This window comes from Condylostylus longicornis, unplaced genomic scaffold (assembly GCF_029603195.1).
Source record: "Condylostylus longicornis isolate FDR11 unplaced genomic scaffold, ASM2960319v2 ptg000018l, whole genome shotgun sequence".
NCBI lineage: Eukaryota > Metazoa > Arthropoda > Insecta > Diptera > Dolichopodidae > Condylostylus > Condylostylus longicornis.
The window spans coordinates 12,762,292-12,776,465 of NW_026577987.1; the positions used below are offsets into that span (position 1 = coordinate 12,762,292).

The window sequence follows — 14,174 nt, forward strand, 5'->3', positions numbered from 1 at the left end:
TTAGTTTTGTTATGTATTGGAATTTTGGAACTTGGAAGCTTTCAGGATTCAATGAAATATGAGAATTGAGAAAACTTAAAAAAGAGCAAAAAGGATAACACAGCTCTCAGAAAATAATTAGTTTTGTCAAAGCATGTGTATGTACAGCTATAACAGTATTTTTCTAGATATTTTACTCAATCGGAATTTTTGCAAAATTTTAATTTTATTTTAAAAACCAAGGAGTGAAATTACAAAATAGACATTAACATAAAGTTTGAAAATAAAAAAATATAAATTATTTTATTAATTAAAAGAAAAATAAAATGGAAAAATATATTTTTTAGAAATTTATGAAATAATTGAAAAAATTGAAATAAAAAATAATTTTTGTTTCATGCAATATACCTAAATTACATATATACATAATATACATAATATATTTTACATAAAAAAATAAAAGCATTTTTTCTTTGATAAAAAGAAAATGATGGAAGGTGGTGCTTATGGTGGAGGAAAAGCTGGTGGAGCCTTTGATCCTCTAGCGTTCATTCAAAGACCTCAAGTTATTTTACGTGCTTTATGTTGGGTAAGATTTTTGAAATTATAAATTTTAAAGGACATACATAAATTTTGGAAGTCCTTCTATCGATTTTTCTTATTTTATTTAAACAATGCTTATGCTTAATAGGTAAATTTTTGAAATCGTTTTTAAAAAAGGACTTATGCATGTTCTTATAAAAAATAATAAAGATGTTTTAAAAAAATAATTTAATTGTACATACCTATGTATATATATATATATATGTATATATGTATGCACATATATTATATTGCTAAAAAAATATTTAAAATAATCAAACTATTGATATTTGCACATGTAATAGCTATGTACATACATATATTTTCCATTAATATTACAATATCTATATACATATATGCATCCATACATACTATACAAATATAATGAGTAATATCGTCGGCTGTATGCTTATCGGCTCCATACGCCACTTTTGCACTTTTTGACTTATGAGTGCATCTATAGGTTTTAAATGATGCTCTTTCTGTCTGTCTAATCCGTTTTTCTCTATCTCGATCTGCTGCTGAGATACAGAGTGTCAGGTTTGCTCCATAGACTGCATTTTCACGAATTTCTAATGCTTATGTGCTCCATGAACCATTTTTTGGTTGTTGCGGCACAATTTGTATGGAAAAATGAGAACATTTTTACGTTTTTCTTGTGTGCTCTATTTACATAGTACTGCGTGATAGAGCATTAAAATTCAAAATTATAAAAAATTTTATTTTGCTGCATAGACATTGGAAAAAAACATCACAATACAACAAACATACAAAAAATAGCAACACACATACTGTTGAAAAAACAAAAGAAATGGAAAGGCATACACATGAAAAAAACTTAAGACAAAGACGTAGATCGAAGCAACATAAATCCAAATCATTGCATCATATGCTATGATTTGCAAAATGTTTTTGCCTTACCAAAAGGATATGCGTCTGCATTTTTTTACAAAAGAAAGTTAAATGTTTTTAATTTAACTGACACTGCGATGATTCTAAATAAAGAAAAGCTAACATATTGTGTAGTTTGGTCAGAAGCCAATAGTGGAAGAACTGGAAATGACATTTGCAGTGCTTTAGCCAAAATTTTAAATAAAGTATGCCAAGCAAATCCAAATTTAACGAGAATAACTTTATGGAGTGATAGTTGTGTACCCCAGAACAAAAATAAAATTAATGCAACATGTATAAAGTATTTTATAAATTCATCTTTAAATATCAAAGAAATTTTACATAAATATTCTGAACCAGGGCATTCCGAAATTCAGGAGGTTGACTGTGTTCATTCAGTTATTGAAAAGTACTTGAAAAATTTGGAGATACATAGCCCTCTGCACTTAATAAAATTATTAAAAAACATGCAAATGCCTAAAGTCAAGCTCGATGTAGTTCAAATGTTAGATACCGACTTTAAAAACTACTCAGCAATGGCATCCCAATTAAATTACTCGGCTATACCATTTACAAAAGCAAAATATATATTCTACGAAAGCATTTAAAAATGAAACAAAGTACAATAATTAATTCCTAAAACTTAAGCTACGAAAAAGCTGTTAATTTTTTGTAAGAAGTTATTAATTTTTATTTTGAAAACAATTCCTGTATAGATTATAAGAAGAATTTAAATATTTTTATATTATAGTATTGAAAATATAAACAAAGTACAATAAATGATTTTGTAAATGCAGAGGCCAATAGTTTTGTTTGAGTTGTTATTTTTTCATCATGGTAGTATAATTTTTTTTCATCATGGTAGTATACTCTTATTATTTTTGTTATGAAATTTTCGGAATTTAATAATTTCAATAAAAATTTTTAAAAACATTACTTAAATAACTTGTTTTACTTTATATATTTCAGTACTAAATGCTTAAAATTTTTTTTTTAATATTTAATAATAAATTTGTTGTTGTTTTGCATGTTAATTTAATTTCTTTTTTGCTCCACTTCATACATTCCCTTAGTTAATTTGATAATTTTTTGAAAATTTTTGTTTGCTTCATAGTAATATAGTTTTTCCCTTAAAAATATAACGCAAAGCTCCATAACAACATAAAATTTCAAATTTGCACAAGATCATGGAATATGCAGCAAAGGCCAAAACGACTGGTCTTACAAAAGTTGCAATATTTCAAGAACCGTAAGAGTCCGCAAACTGAAATTTTGAATTAAAACTAAAAATAAAAGTACTATTTTGTATATAAAATATAAAAAAATCCCAGCGCCCAGTTTTTCTTTAATTCTTTGTCAAACTTTCTTTTTCAATTTTCTCGGTTTACAGTGCTTGGCGTATGCGGCCGACAAGCATACAGCCGACGATATGTTAGTTTTTTCGTATATTTGTAGCATTTTAATATACATGCAGGTCCTATTTACATACATATTATATAAATCCATAGCACGTAAAACATTATGTATAAAAATACATAAACATTAATACTTATTTAAAATATGGAAAACGATAGAGATTTTACTGCGTAGGAGGAAGAGTAAATTTTAAGATGCAAAACTAAAGTAGATAAATAGTCATTTCGTAGTATATGTATATATGTACATATGTACATATCACTTCTTACATATGTATGAAGTCAACATTATTTGTATAATACGATTTTTTTTGTAAATTAAGTAATAGCCCTATTTTTTATTTGATATCTGTATAAATATTCAAAATTGGAAGATAGTTAACGTACAATTAAGATGCTGAATTTGTATTTAAATTTCATACTATGTACCTGCATCTGATGATTAAGTTTGATGTGAACTGCAATAGCATTAGATAGAAATAACTTGTGCAACTATAATTTAGTACGTAATAATACTTACATATTCTATGTACTTATAGTAATACGTTCAATTATTTTTTTATGTAAATATTATATTTACATTGCAAGTTCATTGAGAAACGCATAAAAAAGTAAGATGTATGTATAAGTGGAGAACCATGAATAATTACTCGAAACTTTACGCAACATACATATTTGAAAACGAGCAAATTCAATTCAAGTTACGAGAGCCTCTTCTGATTTTCCTATTAAAGTGCCCCCTCAAATGATTTTTAGGAGAAATTTTAGCAGCTAAATTTCTCTATGGCAGATTTGGCAAATTTTCTTATTGTCCTCCTAGTACATTTTCTCAAATTAAAATTCTTACCTATTCCTTTAGAATTTTATATCTTTCCCATTACGTTAACCAAGCGATTAAGAATCTAGGAAAATTGCTAGGGACTTGGTTTCTAGGGAAATTGGAATATTTTATTTTCTCTGCCTGTATAACTTGTATATTTCATTCAATTAATCATTATGTTAGTCATTTTAATATTAATATTGCGCCTTATGCCTTGATCTTTAAGTATACATTATTTTGCAGTTATTTTCAATAGTTGTTTTTGGCTGCATATCATCTCAAGGTTGGCAAATAAAGGATAATAAAGAAGTTTGCTTATATAATGAAGACGCAATGGCATGTAAATATGGTACAACTATTGGTGTTATTGGTTTTTTAGCTTCAATGGCTTTTATTGTTGGGGAATATTTATTTGAACAAATGTCTTCTGTGAAAAGTAGGAAGCATTATGTATTAGCTGATTTAGGATTTTCTGCTTTTTGGGCATTTAAATTTTTCATAGTTTTTGTCTATTTATGGTCTCAATGGAGTTCGTCAACACCACCGCCTTCCGGTTATGGTGTAAGTAATGTCCAAGCTGCAATAGCATTCTCATTTTTCTCCATTTTCACATGGGTAAGTTATATTGACTTATTAATTCGATACAATGTCCATATTAATCTTATAAGTTATTTCTGACGCATTTAAATTTTAGGCAGGATGTGCTTTCTTTGCATGGAAAAGATATAAAATTGGCGCTGAAGCTGCATTCGCGTCCACTTTTGAGTCGGATCCTGGTGTAAATCAGTATCCAAATTATCCTATGGAAAATGAAACTGATCAATATAGTCAAGCACCATTTACAGCTCAACAACAAGGTACACTTGTTTCATTTTTGTGTAACCATTAATTAAATGCATATTAATATGTTCTTTAATTTGTAGTTGACCCATCGGATTATCAGCCACCCACCTATTAAAATACCAGTAAAACCTTAAAAGCATTATTAATTAAATTGTATTATTATATTCAATATATAACACTAAAGTTTATTTATGTATATGTATATAGTTATATATTGAAATTAAATATTTTATAGATATTGAAGAAACACACATAATATCCTAAAGGGTATAAGTAGAGATTGTTACAAAAATACTAACTACCATGAAATATGGAAAGAGATAATTTTATTTTAATAATAAATTTTTGTAGACATAAAGTGTGAATAATGAAAAAAAAATTATGTATAATTTTTAAACTATAATAAATGTACTAGGTATATGTATTTGTTACAATTTATGTTAATTGCGCTAATTAAAAATTGAAGTTGCTTTACGTAAAAGATATCGTATTTATAAAGTTTGGTTAAAAAAATTAAAATAATAATTTAAATTATAGTATAGGATTTTTATTGTCATAGTAGATGCTTTATAAATAAAATCTAGTGACGAGAATGGAAGAAAAAAATATATTTAGAGGAGTCATCGCATTCACTAAATATTTAAGTATATAACGAAACTATTTTAATCCATTAAGCTAAATTTTATGAAAATTTTTTTTTCATTACGCGCTTTAACTAGTATTTTTAAATCTATCGTATTTCTGTTTATGTATATTCATATTCTTTTATTATAGTAACTAAACAAGTTCTTTAAAGTTCGTTGAAATGAAATACAAAAAGACAAGATCATTATTCCATGAAAACTTTACATGGGCAATATTGATAAAATATATAACTTAATATAATATAATATAAATGGAAATTCATTAAATATTAGTAAATAATTAAAATTAGCAAATTCCATTTTGTTCGAAAACAAATTATGAAAAGTTATAAGAAGTAGTATTATCAAATTTTAATTTTTTTTTTAATTATTAATATTTCATGACTAAATCAATTCTTAATATAAAAAAAATAATTGAGAAACATTTGACTTTTATAATAAAAAGAATTGAATGATATCGCGCGTTATATATATGTCCAAAATAGATAAAAAAAATCTTAAAGGAGATAGAAAATATATTTGAGGAAAAATATTTTCATTTCGTTTTATAATTTTGCATTATTAACACTTATATGGTTATTAGTGACAATAGTTACATGTATTATTATTTATTTTATATTATATAAATTTTTTCCTCGAATTTTTAGTCTAGCTAATTTCTCTATTGTTATTGAAATACTGAATTTTAATAAATTTCTTCCGCTGATCAATATAGGTAGAGATTTTGCTACTCTAATGAATCATATAAATAATATTACTATATTCTTATCATTGTATACTTGCGGTTGTGTTATTATATAAAACGTTTGTATATCGTTATATAGTTCATATTTATAGAATATTTTCGTCACTTTTAGCAGAAAAAAAACGTATTATATGCATATATTACATAAAAAAAGTGTTTTGCTTCTCTCTTTTCAATGCAAGTCTTATCAATTGATTTAATTACTTTATCAATTTTTTATTAACTGAATTATACATAATAATTTTGTAGTTAAGTTAAAATAACCGGCATTTCCCAATTTTTTTAAATAAGAAATAAATTTTAAATTAAAAAAAATACTAGATATGTACCTAGTGTGATCAAAAAAGTCAAAAATACAAGTTTGTGTTAGAAAAACAATATGCTATATAGTATAAAAACGTATAATTATTATAAGTCTTGTGTAAACTGAAAAGAAATTTGCATAACATTTGAAATAAAACAAATAATAAATATTTTTCGTAACATATAACAAATTAATATTATAGCATATGAAAATTAAAAAAAAAAATACATATGTACATATGTTTAATGATCCAACATTTAACACTTAATAAATGTAGGATCATTCAAACGTATACTAAAATACGGTGTTTTTAAAGCTTAAAAAATTGAAATTACCCCTTGCTAACTAGATAATAAATAAATTTAAGATATATTACAAATAATTTCAACTATTAATGTTTATCTCATTCCTATTCAATTAAAATAAAAACGAGAACACACAAAAAAATACTTTAAGAAAACAAGAATTGAAATATGTATTTATCGGTAAAATTTTTCTTTCAGTTCTTTTGCGAAAGTCAACGTACTTTTATAAGAAAAATTAATGAACATTTAAGAAATAAATTATTGATATATACTTATTATATCAGATAATGGTAGATAATACAAATTTCTTTAAGAAGATCTACCCAAAAAAATTCTGTTAATATTAAATTATTTAAGAAATGTAAATTATTTGAAAAGTAATTTCTGTTTTTAAAATATTGATAAACATTATTATACATGCGTACATAGACAAAAATATTTATATTTTTCACAAAAAATATATGTAATTCCAATAGGTATTAAAGAAAAAAATATATTTCTTCCATTTACAATTTTGTTTAACTACATATTTTAAAGTATAGTATTAAACATCTGATAGTTATATTTTAATGAAAAGCTGTTAAAAAATTTATTTGCTTGAAAATTTTGCTTATTTCCAAACAAATTGTTTTCCTTTACTATATCGCTATTAATTTTTGGTACATATTACATATGTACATTTGTTCTTAAAGATATTATTGTTAAATAAAACTTAAATAGCAATAATACAAACGTGAACAAATTAAACTTAAACATAACTTGATGTATTCATATTTTATTTGAAATTCTCTTTTTTTGAGAAAATTTAAAGAAAAATTAGTTTACTTATACAGTAGAATTAAAATTAGTTAAAATAAAAAAAATCGTTAAATTAAAATATTAAAAACTTTAAAGTGCTTTTATTTTTTTACGAATTTAGATGCATACATTTGGTAGTTAAGTGGCATTTTTAGTCTTTACACTTGCAAATATGTAATGTGCTTTACCTTTTCAAATTCAATATAATAAATCTACTTCGACCAAATATGTAAATACGTCATAAATATTTTTTTAAAATCAATTTCAATTAAATTTTTAATTCAATTTTATTCTGTATCAATCGATTTCCTTACCATATAGACCTCAAACGCCAATTCAAATTCCTCTTAAAAACAATAAAATAATATTAAACAAAACGTTTTAATAGCTAATTTAAACTTCTTTCAATAGAAAAAAATAAGTTACATACAATAAATTAAATTTCTCCAAACTTTTATATGTATCAAATTATTATTAACTTGATACAGATCAAATTATGTATGTATTATTGAATTCACAATTCATCTTTATTTCTTACAAAAATGTATATAACAAGGGAATCGTATTTACGTGCTCTTGCATATATTCGTTTGTTTTGCAAAAATAAGTTAATATGTATTATCAACAGATAGGTATACAAAAGGTGTAAATCAACAAACTTGAAAATCGTTTTGAATCACAATCAATGTTTGAGTTCAAGTATATTTAATAAGCAGAACAGAATAAATGCAATTTTTGGATTATGTATGTACTTATATATTTATATATATATTACAAAAACATTCGGTCTTATAAAAAAATAAATGCAATAAAATAGTTTACTTCATTTTTGTAGAAATTAACTACGTAAATATATTATATATGTTTAAACTGCTAGATGTTTGCGTGAGATGTATAGGTTCTACTCATTAGTGAAATTGGCAGGACGTTTTTCTACAAACGCTGTCATACCTTCCTTGCGATCTTTCTACAAATTCAAATTAATATACATATATAGTTATAAAAATAAATATTATTGTTTGGTCATATTATATTATAAACTTTTGCTCACCGTTGAAAATGTTGCATGGAATTGCCTTCTTTCGAAGTTTAATCCTTGTTGTAAAGTGGTCTCATACGCAGAATTAACTGCTTCCTTACAAATTTGTACAATTAAATTAGAGTGTGTACCAATTTTGTCACCTAACTTGATCGCCTCCTCCACCAATTTTTCTGGTGGGAACACTTTACTAACAAGACCAGACTGTTCTGCTTCTTGGGCAGAAATCATGTTTCCAGTCAAACACATTTCCATTGCTTTAGATTTTCCTATTATACGGGTCAATCTTTGGCTACCACCAGCACCGGGAATCGTTCCTAATGCAATCTCAGGTTGACCAAATTTAGCTTTTTCACCGGCATATATGATATCGCACATCATTGCTAATTCGCAACCACCACCTAAAGCATAACCGTTAACAGCTGCTATAATTGGCTTTTGGCAATGTGATACTTTTGTCCAATCATGCAAAAAATTATTCATGATACATTTTTCATAGGTATTTGGCTGCATTTCTTTGATATCAGCACCGGCCGCAAAAGCCTTTTCACTTCCGGTAATAACAATAGCAGCAACATTCTTATCATTTTCGTACTGCTCTAAAGCATCACTTAATTCTTTCATTAATCCATTTGACAGAGCATTTAACGCCTTAGGACGATTCAAGGTTATTAAAGCAACATTGGACTTTGCACCAACAATTTCAGACTTAATAAATTCATAGGACTTAGCTTGAAGAAAATTAAACAAATAAGTTTACACTAACTTTTTGTATGTACATATATACATACATATGCATATGTATTTGATTAAATTTAAATTAATAAGGTTAACAAAACTAAAAATATCTTATTTTCTTACAATGTTAGCATATAAATAATTTTTATATTTTTCTCAGAATATGTATTTACTTACAACTGTAGAATCTATTCCTATTATTAAGGAGTAATCGTAATGAACTCCGACTTCCAAGAATTTTAGCTATTGTTGCCATGTTTAAATTTAGAAATAGATATAAATTTTGCTTCTCAGTCCTTCGTTACACTTCTTTTTGCATTAGCAACATGTGCAATACAGAAACAGAATATGTGTATATGTCATAATATATTAATTTTTCAATACATATTATTAAAAATTGGTTAAACAATATGTATGTATATGCCGGCCAGTTTATCTATAGAAATAAGGTATAAACTAGTTGACGGCGTAAGAGTTTTGCAAATACAAAGTGAATTATTTTTAATCAATACTGTCATTTTCATTTTTTTTTTTATTAAAATCAAGTATTTTTTGATAATTGCGTTTTACGAATCTTGCATATGAATAGTTGATTTGATTAAAATTTTATGTAATTTATTTTTATGGAAAATAAGAGAGGTCGTCATCAAATTTTCGTCAAACAGAATTCATGAACAATGTTTAAATGCTCAACGCTGTCTAACAAACTTGGTCAAATTTACCCCGCTCCTATACAAGAGATACGAAGTAATAAATAATTTAGCTATATTATTTGGTTTTGGGAAAACCAAAATTAATATAAAATTCGCCATTATACTTTCTATTGAATGTATTTATTTTCCTTTTCAATGTCTAGTTCTCATTTCGAATATTTTACTGCTGTCAAACTTTTATTGCACCCAATGTGTGAATTCCTTTAACAAACGATTGCTACAAAGGACAAAATGCATTAGCTACATGCATACTAAGTTTAACTAACTTCACTACCGTATAAACTCAGCATATAAGAAAATATGTCAAATCCCGAAATTTGGTCATGCTAGTTAATGTCACACTGACATTAAAGTAAAAATCGAGGATTAAAATTTTTGACGAATATTTGTTGATTGCAAAATAAATAGGTTGATACTCAATATTTATTAGCGATATTTCTCAAATTAATTTATTTATTAATTAAATCCATGTAAAACATATCAAATAATTTAGTTTATGTAAGATGTCATCAAATTCAAGGAAGCAGGATGTATATGACATTTACGAGGCATTAGTGAAAGCTTTGAAAAAAATAAATAAAATTAATAGCTATTCTAAAGAATTTAGTGAAATCAGGGAGAATTACGGTAAAAAAATTTTGATAAAGGTTTGCATTAGAAAATAAAGAAAAAATTTATTTTAGAAAAAGTTAATTCGGTTGAAGAATTGCTAGTAAAGTACCAGTTCATAGAAAGAATTGGGTTAAAGGTAACTTTGAGGTTGGAAAAGAGTAACGAAAAGTCAATAGCGTTCCGGAAAGAAGGGAATGAGTACTTTTCATTAGAAAAACAAAATTATTTCAAAGCTCTAGAGCTATATAATAAAAGTAATAAGTTCAAATATTTTTAGAGGAATATAGAAAACAAATAAAATTATTTCTTATTTTGGCTAGGCATATGTTTCGCGCAGCCGAATTCAGAAAATATTAGTATTGGATACGCAAATAGATCAGCGGTTTTATTTGAGTGGAAACGCTATAAAGAATGCCTCTATAATATTGAACTAGCCCGCAAATATAATTATCCTGAACGATTAATTCACAAATTAAACAAACGTGAAGCCAATTGTCGTGCCTTGCTCAATAATCAGGTATCAAACACGAAACCGTATGATTTTAAGTTAAGTTTTGAGAAACATCCACAAGTACCCTTCATAGCTGATTGTCTTGATCTTCAATACACAAAAGAAGCGGGAAGATATATCATATCCAAAAAAGATTTATCACCTGGAGATTTAGTTTCAATTGAAAAAGCGTTTTGTTCAGTACTGTTGCCGCCAATGCGTTACATTAGGTGTGCGAACTGTAAAGAAGAAAATTATTTTACATTAATTCCTTGTGTAGAATGCACTTCGGCTATGTTTTGTAGTGAGAAATGCCAAATAGAGGCAAATAAAGAATTTCATCAATTTGAGTGTCCAATAATCGACATGTTAAATAATATATTTAATAAAATTCATTGGACTGCACTGAGAGTTACTCTAACAGCTTTAACGTTATTTGAAAATATAGATGAATGTATTAGCTTTTGCAGAAACCCGCAGAATTTAAGTCAATGTTCCTTTACACTCGATTACAGCAACTTCGACAGAAAAGAATACTATAAAGCTATTCATGGTTTAGTAACAAACCAATGCAAGCGAACTCTTGATGATTTATTTCAAAGAAGTGTCATAGCTGCCGGTAAATTTTGTGACATAATATCTATTGCAAATTAGAAATTTAATTTTTCAATCATTTACAGTTTTAAAAAATTTTTTGTTAAATCATTCACCTCTTAAAGACTATTTAGGTGGGAACGAAGGTGAAAATGTTTTCGTCGAATTATTGTTTAGACATTTACAAACATCACCTTCCAATATGCATAGCGTTGATTTGATAGAACAAAAAAACGAAACAAATGACGATCAGTGTTTTGCATCGGCTGCCTATGGATTTGGAAGTAAATAAAAATTAATATTTTGAATATATACATTTAATCTTTTTAGGTGGCACTGGGTCGTTTGTATTCAATAAATTTTAGTAGAGTTATCGGGTTTAGTGTTTATAAATATAACATTTGATGGGTGCGACACAAAACTTATAAACCTTATAAAGTTTTAGACATGAAAAAAATGAATAATAATTGTTAATAATTAGTAATAAATAAAAAGAATGGATATTTCGCGTATTTTTCAGTATATGCATGGATGTGCATGATCAAAATAATATAGTTAAAAAGTTGTATATTTGAACGCACATTTTAAATAATATTAAAGCATTAATGTTTGTATTTTATTCAAAGGTCTGTTAAACCATTCTTGTGCTCCAAATACCGTACGTATATATAAAGGAACTACGACATATTTGTTTATTTTAAGGCCAATTAAAGCAAATGAAACTTTATACGACAATTATGGGTATTGAAAAGATTTAACATTTTCAATATACTTTTTGTTAAAAATAATTTAATTTTTAGATATCATTACGCAACAAAAAGAAGGGAATTACGTCAAAAAAAATTAGAGACACAGTACAGATTTAAGTGCAGCTGCGAAGCCTGCAAATATGATTATCCTCTTTTTGAAAAGTTACCAGTACCAACTGAAGTACCTGACGAAGTTGAATATGATGATATAACATCGCTAATGTCATATGATTTTCAATATGCTTTATCCAATTATAAAAGATATTATGAATTTTTGAACAGATTCTCAAAATATTACCCTTGTGCACAGATTAGTGCTGCAGAAGAAAGTTTAAAAATGGCTTTGAATATTTTAGTTGACGCTGTTCCGTTGAAGGCTAAAAGAAATTGTTAAATACTTAATAAGTAAACATTTTATGCGGTAAGTTTGATAAAACTGCCAATATATCAACAATGTACATATTTTGTAAACTTCAACTTTTGAAGAAATCCCAAAAACAATAAATTTACCTATAGATTTTTGCAATAAAAACACAAACTAACTACTTTCATTATTACTGTTATTATTTTATCAATACAAATAGATTATATGAAACATAATCAAAAATTAAACTTATTATTATAATAAATATTTTCTTGATAACTAAGTAAATATTACGTGAACACACATACCTAATTTATATTTTCGTGTTTAGATAACATAATTATTTAAAAGTACGAAAGAAGAATAAAAGAACACAATGGAAAGTAATGCTTATAGTAAAATATAAAAACGAACTATCGAAAAGGTACTGGAGTATTTGTCCCCTAAAGATATATAAGTACCTATAGCTTCTATACCTGAATTATATAAATGTGACGCTAAACACTGTAGTGACAGTATTTGCGGATGAACTGCCACTATTTCAAAAAAACATGCTCTAAAGTGCGGTAGGTTCGGGTTTATTTAATATATAGGAAAATTTCTGCTCCAATAAACAATCATATAACCGGTGTCATGCGCTAATAAACCCAAGTAATTCAAAATAATCTTGGATTTTTAATTGAAATTGAAGACTCACCCGAAGAAGCAAAGAGGAATTGCATCTGAAGCATTGAATTTCAGCTCAAAAGTAAATGTCGCCAATAAACCTGTTTCCTACAAGCAGATGGGGTTGTATAGAATATTCATAATTCTATAAAGTATGGATATGATGCACGATTCACTTTATAGGAATAACACACTTAATTGCGTATCTTAACCACATCGATGCATTATTAAATTTACCCAAAAAATATTTACATGGTTTATAATTCGATCCTATGAAGCTTTATCAGTATGTATTTAATTTCGTTTACGATTTTTTACTACAAACGTTTATACTCATTACATTTCTCATACATTAAGAGCAAAAATTACGAAGGAGGTTGGTTAATAAAATGATCGAATTTAGCAGTTAATATAGGGATTCAGAAAAATTATGTTTTCTGCACGGAAGATATTCACCATTAATTTTTTGCTTTTAAAGAAATTTGGAAAAGTTTCTGAGTTTTGGAAAATAGCGCGAATATTGAAATTTTGCTAATTTCAAGAGGTTACCTTCAAAAGCAAAATTTCACACTGTTTCTACAAAATCTTCGATTCCCACAACATAAGTTAGAGGCTTCAGGTAACTAAATATAGCAGGAAATTTTTTATTGTCACTTGTGCATAATCTGTTTCGAAGAAGGCAGATTGTTCTAGGTTTGTACAATTTGAAAAAATCTTGATTCGACACTATACATATAGTCAAAAAGTAGTCTTTGCCGAAATTTTGTGGACCAACTTTTAATGAGGTATGTAGCTATGTAAAAGTTTTCTTCTAGAGAAGTAATATATCGTTTTTTATAAACTTTCAGTTATGGGTGCAGAAGCTTTGAAACATACGTTCGGA

General features: G+C 26.5%; 3 protein-coding genes across 4 annotated transcripts; 2 read left to right on the forward strand and 1 right to left on the reverse strand.

Moving 5' to 3' along the window:
- The first annotated feature begins 200 nt into the window (after positions 1–200).
- On the forward strand, positions 201–7,275 carry LOC129606256 (synaptogyrin). The gene is made up of 4 exons (XM_055516468.1): positions 201–568; positions 3,931–4,302; positions 4,382–4,544; positions 4,611–7,275. Exons 1-4 carry the CDS (start codon positions 467–469, stop codon positions 4,643–4,645), a joined length of 672 nt encoding a protein of 223 aa, XP_055372443.1. The 5' UTR covers positions 201–466; the 3' UTR covers positions 4,646–7,275.
- A 778-nt stretch (positions 7,276–8,053) lies between these two features.
- On the reverse strand, positions 8,054–9,446 carry LOC129606255 (probable enoyl-CoA hydratase, mitochondrial). The gene is made up of 3 exons (XM_055516467.1): positions 9,281–9,446; positions 8,378–9,096; positions 8,054–8,293 (listed from the first exon to the last, which is right to left on the reverse strand). Exons 1-3 carry the CDS (start codon positions 9,357–9,359, stop codon positions 8,228–8,230), a joined length of 864 nt encoding a protein of 287 aa, XP_055372442.1. The 5' UTR covers positions 9,360–9,446; the 3' UTR covers positions 8,054–8,227.
- A 688-nt stretch (positions 9,447–10,134) lies between these two features.
- Positions 10,135–12,812, forward strand: LOC129606254 (SET and MYND domain-containing protein 4). Of its 2 annotated transcripts, XM_055516466.1 has the most exons (7): positions 10,135–10,224; positions 10,310–10,443; positions 10,500–10,682; positions 10,749–11,537; positions 11,599–11,796; positions 12,139–12,253; positions 12,313–12,812. In XM_055516466.1, the coding sequence occupies exons 2-7, from the start codon at positions 10,320–10,322 to the stop codon at positions 12,653–12,655; spliced, it is 1,752 nt and encodes a 583-aa protein (XP_055372441.1). In that variant the 5' UTR covers positions 10,135–10,224; positions 10,310–10,319; the 3' UTR covers positions 12,656–12,812. The 2 variants fall into 2 exon arrangements, with proteins under 2 accessions (XP_055372441.1, XP_055372440.1); XM_055516465.1 differs by having other exon boundaries at positions 10,146–10,443.
- The last annotated feature ends 1,362 nt before the right edge of the window (positions 12,813–14,174 follow it).